General features: G+C 43.4%; 1 protein-coding gene across 1 annotated transcript in view; it reads right to left on the bottom strand.

Annotated features, from left to right (window-relative positions):
• The window catches only part of FRMPD4 (FERM and PDZ domain containing 4), a 793887-nt gene that overhangs the window by 33316 nt on the left and 741458 nt on the right, over nt 1–19113 (bottom strand). The window contains exons 6-8 of the mRNA XM_029930629.1: nt 11499–11544; nt 5082–5186; nt 1539–1646 (exon numbers count right to left, since the gene is read on the bottom strand). Coding sequence (XP_029786489.1) covers nt 1539–1646; nt 5082–5186; nt 11499–11544 — 259 coding nt within the window. The remainder of the gene's footprint in view (nt 1–1538; nt 1647–5081; nt 5187–11498; nt 11545–19113) is intronic.

The following is a 19113-nucleotide window of genomic DNA, read 5'->3' as shown; positions in this document are numbered from 1 at the left end:
GAAGCTGTAAGCTGGCCTCCTCTGCCCTATGCACTTTTGCCCACTGGTCATCCCCAAGACGTTTCCTCTTGTTGGGATCAACCGTAACTGTGCTTGAAACAATTTTCTGAGTTCTGTGAGTCCTTCAAGTGAATTCTGGAACTGGACGGTGGTCTTAAGGACCTCTTGAGCCCACGGTCCAGGGCTACGTTTATGACACAACGACAAGCAGAGTAGTTTCAAGGGAGATCAAATAGGCCACCAAGCCGGAAATATTTGCTCTCTTTCTAGAAAATGTCTGCTTACCTCTAGGCTAGTGGATCAATGATTATTAGAGTAACACCTCACCATACACGGATCGTGAGTAGGAATAAAGGAAAAGGGCTTTGGTCAGTCATCAGTACTTAAAATAAGCAGCCTTGCACAGAGTGGATACTTCCTGTGGAATGATCGTAAGGCTGGCTTACACCCTCCATCATCAATCTAGACCATGGTCTGCTCTATGACCTGCAAGATCGCCACCTGTTTAAAGCAATTCCAAACAGGCTGCCTGCTGGTATCATGGGCAGTAAGGACGCACAGTGAGTGGGCCTTTGCGGAAATGCTGTCACTTAGAAGGCTTATGCTGATTCATTTAAAAACTGAGAGTTAAGGGTTGACGCTTGATAGATGTTTCTAGCACAGAGTTGATGTTCTCTTGATACATTATTGTACAGATCATCACTAGGTCCTTTTTTTTTTTAAACCTCAATAAAACCTCTTTCATTGTGCCATTTGAAGAAAGCCTATTTTAGGCGGCTGGAGCATTAGGGAACAATCAATTTCTGAACACACTTTTGTCCAGTAAAAAATAGAATATGCACTTTTTTTCCCCCAGGAAGGAAGCATGGCGGAAAAGAACCCATCTGCTTTGTTATAATGCCCATTATGTAAAACTCACCTGTGGTTCCACAATAATAGGATGGTTTTGCAACTCTTCCTTTGCACCCCTTCTCCTGAGAAGCATGCCTCGCTCCTGCCTTTTTATGCATTCTTTCCATGAAATTGGTGACAGCAATTAAAAGTAAATGTTATCTTTACATTACTTGCTCGCTTGTTTTTGTTGGACACCACAGTAACAGATATTCAATTAATAGCTAACGTCTTCATCTTCCTGGTGGCTGACATCACTACGAAATCATACTGGCTTTAGGCAGGGTGCCAAGCCTTCTTGGGGACAGCCACACTATTTTAATTAAACCGGAATTGCATTAGAATGACTAGCCCTAGTGGTTTGTCCATGCGAGCGTATTATATCATTTTGCAGTGTGCACGCGCGCGCGCGCGCACACACACACACACACACACACACACACACACACACACAGAACCTTCTTAATTTAAGCTTTGGTTTTGGCTTCTTTTTAAACGGCCACACACTCGTTATTTGGAAGCAACCAAAGAAATCTCAGAAATAAACAGATCCTTCTGAAAGAAGGGGCTGTCACACAAGACCGACAGCGTGACGTCCGTGCCGTACCTGCCAGGGTCCAGGCAGGGAATTTAGTGGTTCCGCTTACCTTTATGGAGGTGCTGCAGTCAAAGCGAAATGACTTGGTCTGCCCATTTTCCAGATACACTTTCAGAACATTTGGCATAAAAAGAAGTGAATTGTCCTTAACCGTTTCCTGTTTAACAACAAAAAACGACAAAGAAGATCAAAGTATAATCCAGTTCTTTGCAGAAGCAGCACATGCCTACAATTTATTCTAATCACAACATAAAAAAACAAACAATTGAACTCTCTAAGGCTAAAAGGTGTCTCTCTGGTGATATCTGAGTTTAGTGGTTCAGAGGAAATCTCTTCTTTTCCAATGACAAATAACTCAGTTGGTTCAAATAAAAGAACTTTTTTTTCATCAGAAAATAAAATCAGATGAATTTTTTTTCCCCAATCTCGGTTTCCCATTAGAAAACACAATGATAGAAATGATGCCTTTGTCATTAAGCCACCATGCTTAGGACAACACACCCAGACTGTAGCAGAGCAGGCTACCTACTAAAGGATGAGGGCCGGCCATGATGTTTGATGCGATGCCCGTTGGAACTTGAAGAAGTCATGAAAAGGGAGTAACAAGCAGTCACCAGCTTTAAGTATAAAGTTATTTTATGAAACAACCCATTTAGGGATGTTCCTTAAACTCAAAGGGGACATCTAAGGAATGAGTTACTGTGCTAAAGATTACAGTACTAAGTCTAGGGGCACCTATGTGGCTTAGTCAGCTAAGTGTCCGACTGGCTTAGGTCACGATCTCAAGGTTCATGGGTTCGAGCCCCACATCGGGCTCTGTGCTGACATGACAGCTCAGAGACTGGAGCCTGCTTCAGAATCTGTGTCCCCTTCTCTCTCTGCCCCTCCCCTGCTCTGTCTCTGTCTGTCTCTTTTTCAAGAATAAATAAACATTGGGGAGCCTGGGTGGCTCAGTTGGTTAAGCGTCCGACTTCGGATCAGGTCATGATCTCTTGGTTTGTGGGTTCGAACCCCGCATCAGGCCCTGTGCTGACAGCTCAGAGCCTGGAGCCTGTCTTCGGATTCTGTGTCTCCCTCTCTCTCTGACCCTCGCCTGCTCATGCTGTCTCTCAAAAATAAATAAAAACATTAAAAAAAAGAATAAATAAACATTAAAAAAATTAACAAACATCATAACTTAAAAATAATTTAGGGGCGCCTGGGTGGCTTAGTTGGTTAAGCGTCCGGCTTTAGCTCAGGTCATGATCTCACAGTTCATGGGTTCGAGCCCCGCATCAGGCTCTGTGCTGACAGCTACCTCAGAGCCTGGGGTCTGCTTCAGATTCTGTATCTCCCTCTCTCTCTGACCCTCCCCTGCTCATGCTGTCTCTCTCTGACTCTCAAAAATAAATAAAAAACATTAAAAAAAATTAAAAACATAATTTTAAAAGAGATGCTGGAGACATCACCAAAAGTAAACAGCAGAAACATATTTTTTTGAATTTTCTCTTTAACTGGAAGTAGGGAGAGATGGCAGGGGAAGAAGGAAGTTGTTTTGGAGGAGTTCTGCCAATCATATGTTAGCTGCTCATAAATTCATAGGAGTCAAGCAGAACTCAGCAGTCCTGAAACCCTATGTCCCTTGTTTACCAATGAAGAAACTGAAGGCAAGATGTCCAGAGATTGGCTGATGTCCTACAGCTAATCCATGAGAATTCAATCCCTAAGCATTTCCATAAGAGGCTCTGTGCCTTTCACTCCTGTTCCTTTCTCTGAATTTCCTCCCTCTCCTTTCTCCTGTAGACTTCATGCATGACTTTCCCACTACCCAATTCACTGAGTTGGTTTGCTTCCAACTCAACATGAAATAATACCCAATGACTAAGCAGAGCAAGAGTAGACAGGAAATGAAGATAGTCCCAAAGGTTAAAGAGGTGACCTGTGACTGAACGCCCCTGCCACACAAAGGCATGTGGTGAGGGAGAGGAGGTTGTAGCTGATGACTGACCCCAAGAGCCGTGCTCACACACCAGCTACCTTGAACAGTCCCTGTTCTATCCAGGGCAAAAAATAGCCATAGAAGCTTCTAAACTCTTATTCTCTCTAAAGATGCATTCTCTCTGGGGCCCCTGGGTGGCTCAGTCGGTTGGGTGTCTGACTTTGGCTCAGCTCATGGTCTCATGGCTCATGAGTTCGAGCCCCATATTGGGCACTGTGCTGACAGCTCAGACCCTAGAGCCTGCTTCGGATTCTGTGCCTCCATCTCTCTCTCTCTCTGCCTTCCTCCCCTACATGTGCTCTGTCTCTCTTTCTCAAAAAGTAAATAAACATTAACAAAAAAAAAGATGCACACATTGATTGTCCAATTTCATGCTTGGAAGCTTGAGAAAAAATGGGGTAAGTTTTAGATGACCTTCTGTGATTACCGTGATTTCTCTGCAACTGGAATCTTCCAGTCATAAACTGGGATAGTCTTGTGTGATGGTAATGGAAGCCGACCACATCCGGGGAGACAGGGATGCAGGGTGGTGAGCAAGACAACATAGGGTGAAAGGGGGTGGAGGAGATGGGGTGGGAGATGGCAACTGGGAGGACAAGGCCACAGCTGAAATGCTCACAGGGCAGCGCAGTGACAGCCTTCGGTCCCCTCTGCAAGCATCACACAGTTTCATAGATTGGCCAGCTGACTCCTGGACTCCAAGTGGGGAAGACACAGCTCAGCAAGTTTTGAGAAGACACTTGGACCGGGAATGCCTAGCTCAGGATGTGCAAGCCTACATCTTCAAATTCAGATCCAAAACCACCCTCAGGGAAGGTGACCTATGACCCCTAATGAGCATGTCATGGACGAGATTTTATCCTTGTGACTTTAAACACTACCACCAGCAACAACAAAACCTGAATAGCAAAAGCCGGTATTTTGGAAGTCCAGAAATGATTAGTGCCTTAGATGACAGCTTTCTAAAAGTGAAAAACACTGTGCTACATTTTCTTGGGCAAAAAAACATTGAAACTACAGCATCTCATTGATGTTGGTGCTAATCATTTTGAAGATCAATTATGTGCCTGAGCAAATCATGACCTGCTGATCAGTGGTCTATTGAGACCCACTGATAGAGATCTGGGCAGTATTTCTTCATTTCTGGTTGCATATATGAAACTTACTTACTATTTTAAATTCTTTCCATTTTGACTAATTGAAAGAAAAGAGATTTAATTTTGAATAAGGAAAAACTTAAGGAAGGCTTCCTCAAAATATATAATTGAAGGACGCTTAGTTGGCAGAATGGGAAGAAGTAGGTGGAAGTTACAAAGAGATGTATTTTACTCAATAAGATGCAACACTAGTGATCTCAAATCAATTAAACTCCTTTGCCAAGTAGTGAGGTCTCGAACACTGGCCTACTATGTATTCAAGATACACTGGAGGGAACACGTCAGGCACGGTGTGGCGATCTTTCAAGCCCTTTACAATGCTCAGATTCAGCAGCCCTGTGAGATCCAACAACGAATTCTAAATTGATCATTCCAGAAGGGCGACTGGCTTTACTTAGTAAAAAGCCCCTATTTCAGCAACTGTCTCTGAGTCACAAGCAGACAAGGGTCAACTCACCGATACTTGGCCATTGATGATGACCTCCTCGGAGAATCTCACTTTGACTGGATTGGACTTCAATCTTGCCTTTGTTGCAGCACTAATAAATGCTGATTTGGGAGACTAGAAACAAGAAAACATTTGATAGGATTATTGGTAACATAAGGCAAACCTTGTACCAGTTGTTTTCTATCTTTATCCTCTCGAATACGTAAGCTTTTTGCTAAAAATTAAAGTGTTTGGTGCATGCCCAATTCAAGGATGAAACACAAATTATGGATGCAATCAAAACCCTGTCATGCTCATAAAGTAGTCAGTTTGATTGAGTCAGCAGACCAGAACTGCAAACAGCCCGTTCCATGTTCTTACTAAGCATGTTCCAAGGATCTTATTATTTTGTATTTTTTTAAACTTTTAAAAAAAGTTTATTTATGTCAAGGGAGAGGCAAAGAGAGAGAGAGAAAGAGAGAGAGAAGCCCAAGATGGGGCTTGATCACACGAAATGTGAGATCATGACCTGAGCCAAAGTCGATGGTTGGACACTTAACTGACTGAACCACCCAGACGCCCCTCCAAGGATCTTTTTAAATGATGGCTGTGAAAGTAAAGAAGCCTGGCTTTTAAAAAATATATTTATATATTTATTTTGAAAGAGAGAGTGAGTGAAAGCAGGGGAGGGGCAGAGAGAGAGAGAGAGAGAGAGAGAGAGAGAGAGAGAGAGAGACAGAGAGAGAATCCGAAGCAGGATCTGTGCTGTCAGCATCCAACTTTGGATCAAGTCATGATCTCAGGGTCATGAGATCGAGTGCAGAGGCTGCTTGGGATTCTCTCTTCTCTCTCCCCCTCATGCTTTCTCTCTTTCTCTCTCTCAAAGTAAATAAACATTAAAAAAAATCCTACTACAGAGCTAAAGTGATGTGATAGTGGTGTTCTCCTCAGTAGCTCTGTAATTACAGGCCGAGTTTAGTAATGATTAACTAATCGTACAGTAGTGAGTTCATTTGCTTTCGATGTGCCATTTTTTAGCTGAAGGGAAAACATTATTCTCCCTTAATGGTTTTAAGCAGGGGATATTTACTTTGGCACAATGAGTTTAGCACAAGTGAAGCAGCTGTAAGAAAGCTACCCAACATAGACACTGCTAATTAGGCGAGGTGCTTGAACAACGAAGCACCCCACAGCTCCAGCAGTGTTTGGGAACGAAGGCTCTCACACGTGTTCAACGTGCCAGAGACCAAGGTGGATTCCTCTGTGCATCTGAATTTTTAAATGTGCTACATTGCCAGATTTTTCTATAATGTTCCACGTCACCCCTTGCCTCAAGAAAAAAGTATTTAACAGGACTTAGTTTGTCTTATGCATATCATTTGGTGGGTAATCTTTGAAGGTATTGATGTTTTCACGGAAGTGGAAGGGGTATGAGCCCCTAAAGTAAGTGGGCCCCTAGAGAAGAACTTGTCAAGCTTGCAATGTCCCTCTCTTCTCTCCGTAGCTACAGCATGCCCATCTGTTATAGCTTCCTCGTTCCCATCTTTTCTTCCATGCCCTAATGACAAATCTGGTAATTTAGGAAAACCAGCCAGGAGACTAGACAGTCAAGCTAGTTAGTGAAGTAAATACTATTTGCCATGTATTTGGAAGTCAACAGACTTGGGGATAAAAGTCCAAGAATTCATACAAGTGCATTTTTCCTCTTGCAGACTTGTGGCTCTTCCATATAATCAACATCCATTTGACAAATTACTTTTGGATCCTAAGAATGTAAGCTCTTCACGTCTGAAGGTTACTGAATTAGAATCAACAAGATAATGGCTTGTTCCACTGGTTGGAGTTATTTGTGGCACACAGGGTACGTAAACCAGGAGGACTTCGATTTTCACTCAGATCTCTTTTTGCAGCTCAGAAAAAAAACCATACAGTGTACACCACTCAGAAACTGGAGGAGTTAATTCTTAGCAACCCGCTGACCTGTGGGTGCTGAACACAAGCACTTCACATCCTGTGGTGGAAATGACAAGTAATTACCATTTAGAATGATCAGATTCTTTCGCTGTTAATTAATGTTAAGATTACAAGGGCTCTAATCAGCCTCTGCACTTTTTTCAAAGTTGCTGTTGCTAAGGTGGCCACAGCAGACGTATGGCATGCTTCTGAGGCTTTTAGATGCTCTTAGAAGTCACTAGAACATTGCTTGAAAAAAATTACATAACTAAGAGACATTTCTGAAACTGAAGTGGAAGGTCCTGAGCTTGCAGTCCCTGTACCTCCATAGTACTAGTTGCAGAGTAGACTTTGAGTAAATATTTGGTGGGGTCTTGCTAGCCACAGTCGTCATGAAGTACCTTGGCTTGGCATTCCCCCAAAGCAGAACTGGAGACAAGGAATCATGGGCAGGGAACAGTTATGGGAGGTGCCCCCAGGAGGCACGCATAGGTAAGCAGGAGAAAGGGAGACAGAGGGTGGGAGAGTAAGCCAATGAAGCATTCTGTAAGTCCGTCACCACTGTAAGCAACTGGGGCTTAACCTTGTTGGGAGACTCCAGGAATGAGGCAGACCATGGGCCTCAGAGTAATAATGTCCAAGGAGACAGAGCTAGGGTATTTGTTGACCAGCTCCTGTCAGTCAGTGATGGAGGGGCTGTTCTCCTGGGCATGGTAATTCCTCAGTACATCTGGCCTGCTGCATGGTCACCCGCCTGTGGCCAGAAAAAAACACCACAGATGATGAATCACTTGTCTCTCAGCTGGAAATTGGGCTGGCGTGGGACGTAGGGGAAGAGGAGTGGGAGGTGAGAAGCAGGCAGGCAGACCCCTCACCTCTTTGGCCTAGAAACAACATGAGTGCATGTGACTTGTGGTAGATCCAGGACAAGAGCCCTGAGGGTGACTTATTCCAAGTGCCACTGAGCTGGGACTGTGCAAGGGGAGGTATCGGGACCCTTTTCAATACTCTCTGTCTCAGGCCACGTCAGATTAGGGAGTTCTGAAGGTTCTTGACTCAGGAACTGTGGAAGGCAGGGTCAAAGGAAAGCAGGAAGGATCTGGCCAAGAAAGCTCAGTAATAAATGGAAATGGACAAGGAAAGAAGATGGTAGGTCAGAACAAAACAATAAAATCCCTAAGAAATCCAGAAATTCCTTTTCTAAAATGCCATTGTCATAGAATGAGGAAATACAACCAAATGCAGATGAAGACTTCTACAACAAGGTGCTCTGTGCACAATTAGAAGACAAAACCATCAAACTCCATACGAAGGGTTTGGTAATAGGGTGTCGGTGAAGGAAATCTCAGTTCAGTGCAATGTTTTACAGCCGTGTCTTTGGTGCTTATTAAGGAATTCTTGATGATTTGAAAACATGCTTCTGATCTACTAAGTGAAACAAGCAGAATAAAGCTATATGTACAAGGTTTCCCCTACTGACAGGGCACAGATCAAAAGACAGAAGGAAACAGTCCAATGGTTGACACCAGTTGCCTCTGGGGAAAAGATGTGCTGATACATATTTTCATGTGTTTGTGTTTCCTTCTGTGCTCCCATCATGCCAAAATGGTGGAAGGAGAGAACCATCTATAGTACTCCACGGGCAAGGCCGCAGCCTGTTAGGAATGACTTCTCCAAAAACTTCAGGAATTCTGAGACTCTTTTCCCAGGCCCTCTTGATCTGGGCCTCAAGGAAGATGGATTTCCATGGCTGGGTTCACGTTGGGTGCCCTGGGACCATGTGCAGCGAGGTGAGAAGGTGTAAACATTGGCTCTCTGTCTTGACCTTATTATGCAGAGAAACACCACATAACAAAGGTTGGCCAGCAAATTACAAAATGAATTAAAATGCTAATTTTCACTCTCTGCAATAAAGTAGAATTTATACACATTCTTTAGGCCAGGTAGCTCATCTGTTTCAATAGGTCAATCCTAGCTGCCAAGAGAATGTTCAGCAAATACATGGATCCCATATGTTTTTGTATTTTAAAAAGCAACGCGCTGGGAGGGAAATCCAAACACAAAAATATAAGTAACAATTTGTAGTCTCTTCTCCTACCTTCTCTCCTCTCTGAGTCTAATCTGTCTATTTAAGTGACTTTGGGGTTTCTACTCCTTCATTTCTGTTCTGCCATTTCAAAGGAGAAAGCCACTTTGGGCTGGGTCAGTAAAGAAAGACTCTAGGTACAGCATTGGTTCCCAAATGGGGGCAATCCCTCCCGCCAAAGGACACTTGACAAGATCTAGCGACATTTCTGGTTGTCACAACTTGGGAAGAGGGTGCTACCAGCATCTAGTGGGTAGAGGCCAGAGATACTACTAAGTATTGTACAGTGCACAAAATGGCGCCACAGAAAGCAGAGTTCTCCAGCCCCAGGGTCAGCAGGGGTGACGGTAAAGAAGGCCGAGGTAGCCTTGAGAGTTTGTGTGGAGGCCTGGACAGTGAGAAGGGTCTGGTTAGGCTGAGGAAGTGATGGGCTGAGATGTGGTGGGCATTTCTGGAAGGAGGGCTGGTCAAGGAAAGTCAAAGATGAGGATTCCATCTATAATGACCAGGCAGGGGGAGAGGGCGGCCAGAAGCAGAGGTGCAGCTCTTGGCCAGAAAACAGCATTTGCTCCTAAATGTGTACCTAAATGTTGACTGTCCAGATGGCCCAATATCAACAGCCACCTGAACTCCTGGCAAGTTCCAGATTATCTATCACAGCATATTCTGTGACCCACTGCTAATAATGAGTATTCCTATGAAACACAATTCACGCACCCTCAACTGGCAAAAACAACAAGCAAAGCCACAAGGCACAGCCCTAAACTTAATGGCAAACCTCTTGTTCTTCCTCCAGGTTGACGGGATGGGATGGGACATTACCTCACGTTGCCAAAAGAACCTGGTTTGTCATAACATGGTTCTGATCTTGTATGTATAACAGGTTAGAAAGTGGGAAGAGAGAATTCAAGAAAAGATCATGTAAACTTGAAGTTCCACCAGGAATTCATAGTTGGCCATCCACTTGGTTGGACATTCCCATTGGCTTTGCCTAACCTATTTGTCCACTGTGAAGAAGTAGAAAGTGTGGATAGATTTGAGAAGAGTGTGAATTACAGTTTGGTTAATTTGGCAAACGATGTAAAAACAGACCAGTGGTATGGAAGGAATCACAGAACGAGGAGATGGTGGAGTAGATGAGGAAATCGGAGTTTTGGTTGGGTAAAGGAGTCACCTGTTAGATCACTGGGAAACTAGATCTCAAATCTTGGTTCTCTTCCACACCGCTGTCTCCTTCGTTTTCAAAACCAAACATGCACATATAGTGGTAGCAAAGAGAAGGGACTAAAAGTTGCAGTCACCAGTAAACTAAGCTTTCATTATAAGTACTTATGTCCTGGATGGCACAGTTTATTTACTTGGCTAACTCTATTCGTCATCTTGTCAGGATTTTGAATACGTATTTTTTCGTGCCAAAAATGCCTAGGCCATGGTGTTTGGGAGAAGGATGCTGGGACAGGGGAGATGAAGAGTTTGGTCAGGAGATGGAGCGTGGCAAAGAGGAGAGCCTCCAATTGCATGGGGAAGAAAATGGAAGTGTAAACGGTGGGAATCTTTGCCAATCCAGGCAAAGGCCACACAAGTTTGAGGGAAAATGTGCAGGAATTTGCCGGGGTATTTCTTAGTTCAACTGCCAATGGATGGGATTCACAAGCAACAGCAAATCTACAGAAATAGAAAGTAAATTAGTCATTGCCCAGGACTAAGGGTGGGAAGGAAGTATTCACTGTGAATGGGAATGAAGAATCTCACTGGGCTGAAGGAATTGTTCTCAAACTGGATTGTGGCGATGGCTGTACACCTGTCAACTGGCGAAAGTGTGTTGAATTGTACACTTAAAATGGGGGGATTTTAGGATACACAAATTATACCGCGATAAAGTTATAAAAAAAGATCACGGCAACCGAAGGGAGTACGATTTTACACATTCCCCACCCTCCTGACCAGGATGCTGAAATCACACTCTGACAGCCATATTTCCTCTGACAGCCACCTTTAAAGAGGAGTCTCCCTGAAATATCTACTAAATAAATTATTTAGAAGGGGGTATGAAAAAGGATGATGCTAGAATGTCCTACAATTAAATATTCCCATTGCGTTTGTGATTCTTAAGCCGGAAACACACAAGAAAGTCTAGAGTCTTGTGTTATTTCCAGCTGTGAGAGTCCCAGGGGACTGAGTACCTGGTTTTCAAGATATTTAGAAAATGCGTTACTTCCCTTTCTCTCCAATGAGTGGGTTTGCTATCACGGTATATAAAATACAAACACTGAAGATTTCTGAACTCGGATTGTAAATGCATGCAGTTTTTCTCTGCTGTTACTCAACGTCATGGTTTCAGTGGCACTGGGCCGAGGAGATGGAATCCTGGGGTCATAGAGTGGCGCTTTTATTCACGGGACACTTACAAGGTAAGGCTGAATGACAGTGAGGAGGATCGATTCTTTGCAGCTTCTGAAAGAGAAGAGAAATAAACATATTTATGAAATGCACAGAGGCCAGACTCTAACAGTGACAGCGTTCTTTTGAAATGAAATGTGTGATATGTTGGCAAACGTTTCTTGGGCTCCCAGGCAGCGTAAGTCAAAAAGCTCAAAAGTGGGCTTTCAGACCGCAGAGAAAACCAAAGTCAAGTGTTCATCCAATGTAACAAACATCCTGATGGAATGCTTCCCATGTGGTTTATGCTGGGCTCTATTATGTATGATGCTGAGAGCAGGACCTTCAAATAATGCTCACGGAGGGAAAAGCTGATTGAGAAGCCTCATCTCAATCAGTCTCTGCACTTTCCCCTGCTCTCAAAATCGAGTCTCGCCTTGTCATTATAATTTTTTCGAAAAGGAATCCATTTTTAAAAATTCATAACACTGGTATCTCCTCAGGGCCAACATTTTGAAAGAAAATAGTCAGTGTAGGTTGCTTGTGTGAAAACAGCACCCCGGCAAACGTCACATCCCCGTATTGTGTGGCTCACAAAGTCCATGGTAACAACGCCCAGGATGTTGGGTCGATACGTATTCAGATGGGCACTCATTGGGAAATTTTGTTCAGAAGAGGGAACACCTTGTAGATAAAAGCAGAGCAAGGCAAATATAGCGGGTTACTTAATTTACCCCAAATAACTCAATCCTAACAAATAACCCCTCAGAGAATAGATTTCCTTCCTTCCTTCCCTTTTTAATCTGAGTAGGAGAAAAAAAGATCAGTTGCCACTTTGTTGAGGAGACGCTGACTTTTCCTACTTTAGGTTTTCATTTATTACCTGGTTTTGTGATTTATTGTCTGAATGGATAAAGCAAAGGGGATCTGTTGCAAGGCTGTTCCCCAGAAGAAGCCACTGCAAATGGTATTTCTGGCAATAACTGCATGGTGGCTAGGTGCGCTTGCATCGGGCTGGGTTGTACTGGTTTCTACTAACTGGACCACAGCAGCGGGGGTGGGGGGTGTAGGGAGTGAGGTAGAGAGTGTGGTGGGGGAGGAGAGAAATCAATGGAGCAGAGAAAGGAGGAACAGAACTCAAGAAACTTGAAGTATCAGAGATTAGGATGAGGGTCATAGTGGGGGTGACGGCACATGGTTGATGGTGGCCTACATGCTCCCACGAGTTCCCGGTGTTCAGGCATTGGCAGAAAGCTCCGACAATTTAAGTAGGTGGCCAGTATTTTCATTAGAGGCCCAGAGCAATAGTATAACCAAGCCAGAACTGAGTGGATGAGATGGTGGAGCATGCATTGCTGCCGGGCGTATGGAAACATGTAGCAGTTCAGTGGAGCAGTCTGGCATCATCAGGCAAACTTCAGTGTCACATGCACCATGGCTCAGCCATTTCACTCTGGCTTACATCACAGAGAAATTCTGCCGGTAGCCTTTAAGGACTGCGTGGAGGTGACGTGCTGGAGGCAAGGTGGACATCCAGCTACAGGAAAGTGGCTGTGTCTGTGTGTGGATCCAACCACAGAATGATCCAGCAAGAGGAGGCAGAAGCTTAGATGTGCCTGGTAACTAAGAGGATGGGGCTTCATACGTGGTGTAAGAAACCAGAAGAGATAGGGGAGTGGGTGGGGGCGAAGACGGGGTAAAAAAAAAAAAGAAACCAGAAGAGATAGATAACCTAACACCATTTGCAAAAACTCAAAACGCATGTCCACAGAACAACAGCACATATCTGGAAGAATGCAATAAGAAAGGATAAGGTGGGCACTAAACACGTTAGGATAGTTTTTCTTGTTGGGGGATAGGAGTAGGTGTGAATCTAAACAAGCAAAATCAGAGGAGAGGGGCATGGCATGGGTCTCTGATGATGACCATTTATACCATGAACTGATGAGTTTGATTAATTCGACTCTCTGCACATACGGTTTAATTAAAAAACTCACAATATGAAAGAGGATGAAGAAATTTCCAGGAGATATAGGTCAACAAACTTATAAACTGCTTAAGGGGAGGTGGCTCTTGGAAATCTCTGAAGTAATCCCTAATTTGGTCACCAGGACAAGGGAGAGCCAGCCTCCCAACTCTTTGGGGCTGTTCTGCTGCACCCAACGACCACTCACTTAGTGGATGTAACACAATCCCACAGCCTGCACTGATTTTGTACAGACCTCTACATAAGAGGAAAAACTACTCAGAAAGCAACACAAATAGGAACCACTTCCTAGCTCTCATTCAGGTTCCCCTTGTTCATAGGAAACAAGGAACCTCGATCATTTGTGCCATGGTAGAGGGCCCTTTCTGCCCAATTCTGCTCCCAGGACCCTCAGTAGCAGCCACAGGACCTGGGGGTTTCTTGCTCTGGGCACAGCTGATTGGACACGGGGGTTGGAGTGAGTCAATCAGCTTTCCTCTTTGCAGAATCAAAAGAAGCACAGAGTTGGGAGCTGAGTCCCCAGTCCTGGTTCTCACCATTCTGTTAGCGATCAAATAATTGATGGAAAAATCTCAATATAACGATCATCAGTTGTGCTAATGGGCTTTTATTTCTGTTTTCTCTCATCTACAAGTACTTAATTATCACCTGTCAGATGTGAAGAATGAACTCCGTAGTGCTTTGGGTCCCTTAGGATTCCTAAACCAATCCTAGGAGTGGGGGAAGAAAAAGGAAGCCTTATGTGTTCATATGTTACAGGATGCTAAGCCAATTGAGGCAGATCCAGCTGAGGCCTCATGCCCATAGATGCCAATCACCTTTGCAGGTTAAAGGAAGGTGCTGGAAGATTTTCAAAGGAGGCATTGAGAACCAGAGTTTGGGACCTTTAACCCTTTATGTACCTTGAAGCCTGACTCTTTACTCAATGAACAACAAAAGGCAACTGGGAGAGGCTGGCAGAAGCAACACATGCCCAAAGAACAGAGGCTACATTTGGGAAATTATCACCTTTCCACTGAGGCAAGCCAAAGCGTGCAATTCCTGGGACCAATATGTGGAAGATCCAGTGGAAATGGTCACCTGGAGTCATTTAGTCAAGGCGTCTTGCCCAACTGAGCCTCTCTACAGGTGAGAGAGCCTTAGTAGAAAGATACAGAAGCTGAGGAGTATTGGACATGGCCAGCCTTTGGATTCTGACTCGAGGGAGCTGCAGCAGGAGCAACCCAACAGAGAAATTTTCCAGGCATCCACATATATGCCTACCAGGGAAAGAGTCAACATTTATTAAACTCCATGGATAGAGGAAACCAATGCCAGATTATATCGGTGCCAATCAAAGGAGAACTTTCCTGCCTTTTGACTCACTGTCCTGGTTCCATTTCAATATGGAAGGAGCCAAAGCTGGAGAAGAAGGTTGGGGGATGCCCTTTAATCCACCTTAGGCTTCCCAAGTGGGAAACCGAGGCAAGGAAGGCATCTTGTGGGGTTGGGAGTTTTGACTATTACATGACAATAGAACACTGAAATCATAGATTACAAGTTGTTGTGATTCCAAGTATATGAGTGACTGGAGAGTTTTTCTAAACCTGCTAAATCCATGTATGGGGACTACCTGAGAGTTTACTGAAGGCCAAGGAGGCGCTGGCCCTGAAGACCTGCCATGGATGGGCAGTAGGGAACACTGCTGTAGGATTCCACTCTCTGAGGCCTGCTTGCTACACTCGTCTCCAATTTCTCTTTCCTTAAGCTGACTTGAATAGATCAATCCTTGACTAAGACAGTGAGTGCTCAGAGCTCTCAGAAGAAACAATGAAGGTAAACACAAGAGTGAGGCATAGGGGGCGCTGTGGTAGGCAGGAGAATAGATGGGTACACTAGGCTGGGGGAAAATGCTAATCTCTTCTAGAGCAATGCCCAGTGGCACTGTATTTATTTGTTCGCTTCTAGACAGGGAAGCAGATAGCCTCAGCTCCAGTGCAGTCTGTTAGGAGCAGATAAGTGTCTGGAGAAGGATACCTGTTATGCAGGTCAGATGCTAAGAAAATAAGCAAAGACACTGTATTAGCTTCTCATTGCTGCTGCAATAAACTACCATCAATGTAGTGGCTTAAAAATTTATTATATTACAAAGAAAGGAAGTCAAAAGTCTGAAATGGGGTCTCTGTAGGCTAAAATCAAGGTGTCAGAAGGGCTGCACTTATTCTGGAACCTGTTCCAGCCTCTAGAGCCTTCCTGTATTCCTCAGTTTATGGCCCCTTCAGAACCAGCAGTGTAGCATCTTCAAATTTCTCCCTGGCTCTCTCTTGCCTTCCTCTCTCAATTATAAAGACCCTTCTGATTATATTGGGTCCACCCAGACAGTCCAGGATAATTGCCCCACTCTTAACTGAATCACACATATAGTCACAGGCTCTGGGGATTAGGATGTGGACGTCTTTGCAGGTGAGAACATTATTCTGTGCTACCACACATGCTAGCTTTATTAGTGATCTAGTGCTACATTATAGATTATCAAAAACTTAGTGGCTTAAAACAACACACATTTATTATCTCACAGTTTTTTAGGAGGCAGAAATATGAACATGACTTAACTTGGTTATCTTTTACAATTTCTATCCTGAGACTTCCATCAAAGTATTGTTCAGGGCTGAGGTCTCATCTGAAACATCGACTGGGAAGGATCCACTTCCAAGCATACTTCTGTGGTTTTTGGCAGGATTAAACTCCTTCTTGAGCTGTTCTACCAAGGACCTCAGTTCCCTGCTGAATGCCCTCCTTAGTGCCTTGCCATGTGGGCCTCCCCAACATGGCAACTTGCTTCATCAAAACAAGCAAAGGAGAGTTTGTTGGCAAGATGCAAGTTACGGTCTTATGTAACATAATTACAGAAGTGACATCCCATCACCTTTGCCATATTCTATTGGTGAGAAGCACATCAATGTTCCTACCCGTATGAAAAGAGAGGGGAATACACAAAGGTATGCAAATCTGGAAGCCAGGATTATTGGGGGCCATGTTAGATTCTGTTTGCCATGCTAACAGAAAGATTCATAGCCATGTAAACTGTAAGTACCTTGAAAGTGATCTCCACCCATGAAGTCATCTCACATAAGATTTTTTTTCTCTTGGTCAGGAACATCAGGGAAAAGCATTGTTCAGAATGCTAATTTGAAAATTGGCGGGCACCTGGGTAGCTCAGTCAGTAGAGCATCTGAACCTCACCTCAGGCCATGATCTCTGCAGTTAATGAGTTTAAGCCCCACATTGGGCTTGCTGCTATCAGCATGTCAGCAGAAAGCCCACTTAGGATCCTCTGTGCCCCTCTCTGCCCCTCCGTCACTTGTGCTTTCCCCCAAATAAATAAATGTAAGACATAAATAGAAACGGGAAAAAATTTTCAAAATATGTACATTATATTGAGGGTATTTAAAGTTTTTGTGCCTATAGTAATTCTCTGCAAAGGGCCTGAAACATAACCTAGATTGATTTTAATTTTACCAATTAATGAATAAATGAAGTTATTTGAATTGAAATAAAACATTCCAGTATGTTATTTATCATCCAGACTGGAGATGTGCTTTTCTTCTGTTTCTTTTATCTATAATTATTTCATTATGACCTGCCAGATGAGAAGAATTAACTTCGTAATGTTTAGGATCGCTTAGAATTCCTAACCCTAAGATCCTGGGGTGGTGAGGAGGGGGTCAGGGGGCTGGAAATAGATCTAAGCCATTTAAAAAACCCCTTCAGCAGAGAGATAAGAACTGAGAATGGAAGGGCACCTAGATGGCTCAATCAGTTGAGCATCTAACTTGGGCTCAAGTCATGCTTGATATCACGGCTCATGAGTTCATGATCTCACAGCTTGTGAGTTCAAGCCCTGAATTGTGCTCTGTGCCTGGAGCCTGCTTCGGATTCTGTCTCCCTCTCTCTCTCTCTCTGCCCCTCCCCTGCTCATGCTCTGTCTCTCTCTCTCTCTCAAAATAAATAAACATTTAAGAAAATTAAAAAAAAATAGAACTGAGAATGGGAGGTAGTACCTTCGAGTAAGCAGATAACTTCTTTTTATGAAGGCCTAAAACAGCTAGGGAGGTTAAAAACTATAGTTCAGGGCATGTTTAGAGAAGTATTATTTCATTATATATTTGAAGTGAGTTTTCCACTTTTGAAGAACACTTTCAAGAGTGCAGCATCAAGAGTTTTGAAATCGTTGAGTTTGTTCAACACATCATCTTAATCCCTGTATCATAGTGCTGACCTGCAGAGGAAAAAAATAGTCTGACCCATCCTAACTTGCTGCTTTTGAATTTGCCTTCAGTTCTGCAACAAAAATCTCTTCTTCCCCCTTGGTGAAAGAGTTCTTTGAAACACACTTGGGACATCTAGCATCAGTGTTTGCGCATCATGCTTTGGCAACACATCCCTTTGATAGCAGTCAGTTACTCTCAATTTTTCCTTCTCTTCAGACATGGCAACCACCATCCTACTTTCTTTTTTCTTAGAGCTGCCTCTCTCATTTCCCATTTACATGAATTTAATATCGCAATATATAATCATATTGGCGGGCACTATTGTATATTTCCTTCTACTCCAACTAAATAGATCCCTTGAACAACTCAGAGATTGGTAACAGGGTTGTGAAGAGAGCATTGAGATTTTCTGAGATTGGGGAAAACCAAACCAAACCAAAATAACTAAAATATATAGGACAATACTTTATGTCCAAATGCAAGAGTCTTGCTTAAAAAAAAAGGTCCAAACAAGTTAACTATAAGGTTTTAAAGTTCAAAGTGAAGTAAAGACTCAATCCATGAGGCAAAATAAAGAGGTAATTTAGGGCTATATATGAAAGGACTATTTAAACTGCAAAGTGACATTCTAACATAATTCAGAAGATTGATCGGCAGTATTTTTATTTGGCCAGAAAGGTGGTAAGGCACAGAGAGAGGGCATTTGAACTCTTGCTTCTAAGGTAAACACATGCACACATAAGATTCTTTCTTCTTCTTGCACTTCAGGGTTCTTCAAAGAGATTAGCAAAATATTCCTCTCTGCAAGCTAGCATGTGCATTTTAGCCCTGAGACTCTCTGCAGCTGGAAAACGATGGATGATGGAAATAAGAAATAATGAACAGCATTTCTGCAGCAACTCTTGGCCCAGAAGAGCCTTTCTGCAGTCCTAGGGTATCAGTATCACCGTGACTTCCTTTCTACTTTTTCTTCTTATACGAACCAGGAGATGCAGAAAGAGCATTACGATTTTTATGATCTGATTAGCAGCCATAACATGGTCTGCCTGGTCAACTGCTCACGAAGCTGGAGGAAAAAACGCTGCTCTTCACTTCTAGACAAGTGGCCACAGGACTACTTGGAATGGAGGTTTAATGCTTCCTCTAGTTGACCTTCCCAATGCCCTGAACAGAGAGTGTAATTATCTACTGTATCAATTCCTCACATGTACTGAAGTCATTAGCTGGAGAGACTGAAAGCAGCTAGCACGTGACTAAGCATTCAGACCAGATCAACACATTAAGGCTAAGTGTGATCCATCGTGGACTTTAGGAAACATCAACACTCTACTGGTTGTTGCTGGCCCAAGCCTTTACTTTGCTAAATGCAAAGAAGAATGAGATTATTTGTCATTTCTCAGTTATGTT

Source organism: Suricata suricatta, chromosome X (assembly GCF_006229205.1).
Source record: "Suricata suricatta isolate VVHF042 chromosome X, meerkat_22Aug2017_6uvM2_HiC, whole genome shotgun sequence".
Lineage (NCBI taxonomy): Eukaryota > Metazoa > Chordata > Mammalia > Carnivora > Herpestidae > Suricata > Suricata suricatta.
The sequence above is the reverse complement of the archived record's forward strand: the minus strand, read 5'-3'. Positions and strand labels throughout refer to the sequence as shown.